General features: G+C 29.1%; 1 protein-coding gene across 1 annotated transcript; it reads right to left on the reverse strand.

Annotated features, from left to right (window-relative positions):
* Positions 1 to 2,539: 2,539 nt before the first annotated feature.
* LOC108324472 (putative expansin-B2) lies at positions 2,540 to 4,339 on the reverse strand. The gene is made up of 4 exons (XM_017557421.2): positions 4,111 to 4,339; positions 3,359 to 3,471; positions 3,063 to 3,247; positions 2,540 to 2,858 (listed from the first exon to the last, which is right to left on the reverse strand). The coding sequence occupies exons 1-4, from the start codon at positions 4,307 to 4,309 to the stop codon at positions 2,540 to 2,542; spliced, it is 816 nt and encodes a 271-aa protein (XP_017412910.2). The 5' UTR covers positions 4,310 to 4,339.
* Positions 4,340 to 4,747: the final 408 nt, after the last annotated feature.

The raw sequence follows: 4,747 nt of genomic DNA on the forward strand, positions 1-4,747 counted from the left end.
TATACATACTTCTGTGGAACTAAGCCTTCTACACAATATAATATTATTTGAAATATTTTATATATCATTTGTGTATTATTTTCTAATTGACGTAAAAGTATTCTTCTCCAGTACCAAAAGAAAAAATAGTTTTAATTGTGTATCATAATGACCGTTGGATATCTAATCTTGAATTGAATAACATGACAACATTATATTTTAGAACTTTGGTTAGTTTCTGTCAATCGCAAAACCCTTCTCATGACCTTGTTAGATGCCGTCCTTGGAAGGGAAGGCAGTGGTACAACTTGAGAAACCTACACAAATGAGCATGTATTTAACGAAAGAACTTGCTCAGTGATAAAAAAAAAGGAGAAAAAATATTTCATTAGTTTATTGTTGTAGCTTTTGAATTAGACTATATTGTTATAAATATTATTATAAACTCAGTTTATTGTTATGATATTAATTTTACTATAACTAATTAGTGTATGTATAAGTATTTTTTAATTAGTTTAAAAATATACTAGAGTTTTGGTTCTTTTTTATATTCAAATTATAAAGATGTTTTTTAATTTTGGTTTTTCAGCGTTCAAGACTATCCAACAACAATGATTGTGGGTATTATGTGTGTTAATATATGAAGGAAATTATCACATACTGTGAAAGAGGAACAATTTCAACTAATATAAGTTATCTTTATTGTCATAATTAATTCGTAGTAAAATTTAATTAACTAATTTTATATTATTTTTCTTTCTTGCAGTATTTTTCTATATGCAAATGTCAACAATATCGTGAAAGTCAAATTATTGAAGTTAAGGAAAATTGGTGTTTACATGTAATTAGTACATGTTTATAGATTATATTATGGTGATGTACATGCCTATAAGTACTTATAGGATATATATGTTATGGTTGTATATATTTTGATGTGTTAATAGAAACATTATTGTTAGGTAAATCTTGTATATATTTTGATGTGTTAATAGAAACATTATTGTTAGGTAAATCTGAGATTGAATTTTTTGCAGGTCTGGATATGGATAGTAGCACATACAAATCAAATATTAAAAAAAATGTCACTTTTTATACCGGTTAAAGTCACATTAGGTATAAAAAATCTTGTTTGTTCACACCGGTTATAACATCATCCGCTATAAAAGTGAGTTCCTTTTATACCTATTATGTTACCAACAGGTATAAGAGTGAGTTTTTTTAAAATAAGAGAGGCGACTTTTTTATACCTGATCCGAGAATATTATGTGTAAATATCAAATTTTTATACCTGTTACAGAAATAATCAGTGTAAAAAAATTATACTTTTATACCAGTTCTAGAATCGGTGTAATATGACGAAAACTTTCTATACCCCTGCATCTATATCTACTAAAAAAAGGAATAAAAATCCTTTTTTAACAGGTATAAACAGCCTCTTTTGACATAGTGTTATCTTTCACTCTCCAGACCTGGAAACAGAGAAGGAACCAACATAGAAATCTTATTTAATTACATCACTGCGAGCTCCTTCATGCAATGGAAGAACCCGCAGCTATCGTAGATAAGGGTCGAAGACCCTGGTTCGAGAAGGAAAGAGTGTTTCTCCCGCCCCAGACACCATTCTCCAATTGTGCAAAATCCTAATTTGAAATGGAAAGAGATAGCCATGTGACAGTCCCTTATTGGCTGAGCTTGTCACATAATGAATAACTAAAAAAGACCAACTTGAACCACAAAATATAGGACAACTATAAACATATATAAATATGGTAAGAAAGTGAATAAATCACAAATTTAATCTATAAAATTATAGTTTATCAAATTTGTCTTCAAATTTAATAAAATAAAAAATCGAGCTTAAAATTGTATCATATTAATTAATTCACTCACTAAAATTCTAATTATCGAACAATCAACTTTTATAATAAATCAAAAAGTGAATGATTTCATTGAAAGTGTAATAGGTTTTAACTTAGTCTTAAAATGAACAAAAATTCCTATTTAGTTCATGAGTTTATAAAATGTGTAACAATTATTTCTTGCGTTTCGTTCTCGGTTTTATGTTCATATTTTATTTTTATTTATATGTTGATTACAAAGTTTAAGATTATATATTAATTATCATTTTTACTAATTATACTTTTTAAAAAAAAATGAGTAAAAAATGTAATTAAGCGTCACATTCATCCATAAATATTATAATAAAACTACTTTTCAAGAAACCGAAGGGCAAAATATATAACATAGTAACATTTGCACATTTAAAGAGCAATTAAATTTTTTTCTCTCTTCAATAAATTGAGTTATTACCACTTGTTAAAGGCATTCATTTAGGGTTTCTTCAATGACCATATTAATTTATAACGGTAACTAAGATCAATTCAAACTAATGAACACTTTTTTTTATCAACAATAACAAATAATGAAGTAAAAAAAATGAACCTATATACTGAAAACATCTGAAAGAAGCTAAATTAATCGACAATTTGTTATATTATATTATATATTAAGCAATAGAGCTACAAGGTGATAATCCAATCGAAACAAACTGAAGAAAGATTCAAAAATTAACATTCGATACATAAGAACTACCAGGTGTCCAGCCAGCAGGAATGACATTGCTAGCCTCAATAGTCTTGGACTCAAAGTTGGTTAGCCTTATAGAGAATGGTGCTTTGAGTTGTGACCGTTTGTTATATTTCCAAACTGCACCCCAAGATTTTTCCATGGCTTCCCATGACTCTGAAGATGCTTCCTTCACTTCAACTCTCTCAAGTTCACCATCTCCATCTTCATATTCAACCATCACTGCTAAATAATCTTGGTTCGATCCAGAGTCCACATGGAAAACTATTGACCTACCGTAGTTGCATGCAACCCTGCAAAAGAGATACATAAAAATATAAATTATATTAGTTTAGATTTATAACATCAATGAGATATATAAATTCAACCATATAAGAGATTGATATTACTCTCTATTCAAAACATTAAGACAATAGATTAACGATCGTTAGTATTCTATTTTTTTATTTATTTTATGTGAGATTTCCGATGATAATATAGAAATTAAGATACGTGACCTGTTGTATTGAATGGCTATTCTGCCAACATTGCGTAGTTGATCGGCTTGACCTGAAACTGCCATTTGACCAAAAGCAGCGCCACTCATATCAAAATGTGCGTCAGAACCACAATCAGGACAGTTATCTGTGATGACTACCCTCACAGGGTTGCCTGAGCATGCTTTATTCCCTGTGCACTTCACCTGCATATTAAAATTGAATGCTAAGTATTAATAACATGTTTAGTAATACATTTTCTGTTATGTTGTTTATAAATGATTATATATCTAAAATACACATGTTTTAATTGGTACCTCGTAACAAGAACCACAGCCTTTGCCTGAATCAAACAAAGGACGGCTTCCTGCAGCTATCATTGATGAGAATGGAGGCTCCCCAACAGTTCTGCCATAACCACAAGCACCACCTGCGTATATAATGCAAAAAAAATGTTATTTCACACATGTAATTACTATTTTACCACGCTTAATGAGAATAAAATGATCCTAGTAAAAGTGAAATTTTTAATTTCTAAAAAAAAATTTAAGGTTAATTATATTTTTAGTCTCTTAAATTTTAATAAAAATTAAAATTAATCCATCTTTAAAACTTTGACCCAATTTAGTATCTATCTTTAAAAATGAATGAATTTAGTTATTTAACTAAATTTTGTTAAATTTATTTGATGTTTCAAATTTGTTTTTCAATTACCATTGAAGTAAAAATGTGTCAAACGATTTAAACAATTCAAACGTGTTAAACACATTAAAACAAAAATTTATCAAACAGTATAAATAACTCAAATATGTCAAACGATATAAACAAGTAAAAGGCTACTATGAAACATGTTTACCTAACAAAATTTTGTTAAATGACTAAATCCACGAAGTTTTAAAGATTGAGAACAAAATTGTACCAAAGTTTTGAAGGTGAGTTAATTCTAATTTTTAGTTAAAAATTAAGATACCAAAAATATATTTAATCCAAAAAATAGTAAAAGATATGTCCAATGAAAATAAAAAAAAATTGGTATCAATGTACCATTGTCTCCAAATTTTTCTAATACCTTCACTTCCATCCCCATGGGAAGGTCCATACCAAGTAGCCACGGCAGATGACCATGAACCATCTGAAGAGTATGAATGAATTGAAGCATTCACAATCTTTTTGGGGTTGAAACAAGAAGAAGGGACCACTAAGAGTATTGAAAAGGAAGCTAGAAGAGTGAGTGAATGAGAGAATGCATGTTTAAGCGTATAAGACATGCTATCAGAGTATCACTGGGATGCTGTTACTTCCCTAGGTGGTGATAATTTGTGCTATATGTAAGAAATATGGCATCATAGTATGGTATTTATAGGACCAAACGAGGTAAACTGAACCGCAAAACAAGATTCCTCATAAATACTCATAATTAACTTCCGTACAAGGCGTAGCATTTCAAAATACATGCCTACAAACTGAAACAAGTGACAGTGTATTTACTCAGATTATTATCTTCTAGTTCTTACAAGACACATCTTTAACAAAGCAACTAGACCATTTATGAAACCTTTCAGTAAAATTTATGGCAGTGTATTCTACTTTAGCAGTTGACAAAATACCTATCTTTGGTAGACTGGTTTTCAAATTGATAGTAGTGTCATAAGTAATAAACACATAATTCATAAGAGATTTTCTACTATTTAAACGCTCAATATAGT

The sequence above is a fragment of the Vigna angularis genome, chromosome 3 (genome assembly GCF_016808095.1).
Source record: "Vigna angularis cultivar LongXiaoDou No.4 chromosome 3, ASM1680809v1, whole genome shotgun sequence".
Classification (NCBI taxonomy): domain Eukaryota; kingdom Viridiplantae; phylum Streptophyta; class Magnoliopsida; order Fabales; family Fabaceae; genus Vigna; species Vigna angularis.

Coding starts and splice junctions, on each gene's coding strand:
- LOC108324472 (XM_017557421.2), bottom strand. CDS start 4,309: ATGTCTTATACGCTTAAACATGCATTCTCTCATTCACTCACTCTTCTA. Junction 3,248..3,358: donor GCTGTGGTTCTTGTTACGAG/GTACCAATTAAA, acceptor TTTAATATGCAG/GTGAAGTGCACAGGGAATAA. Junction 2,859..3,062: donor ATAGCCATTCAATACAACAG/GTCACGTATCTT, acceptor TCTCTTTTGCAG/GGTTGCATGCAACTACGGTA.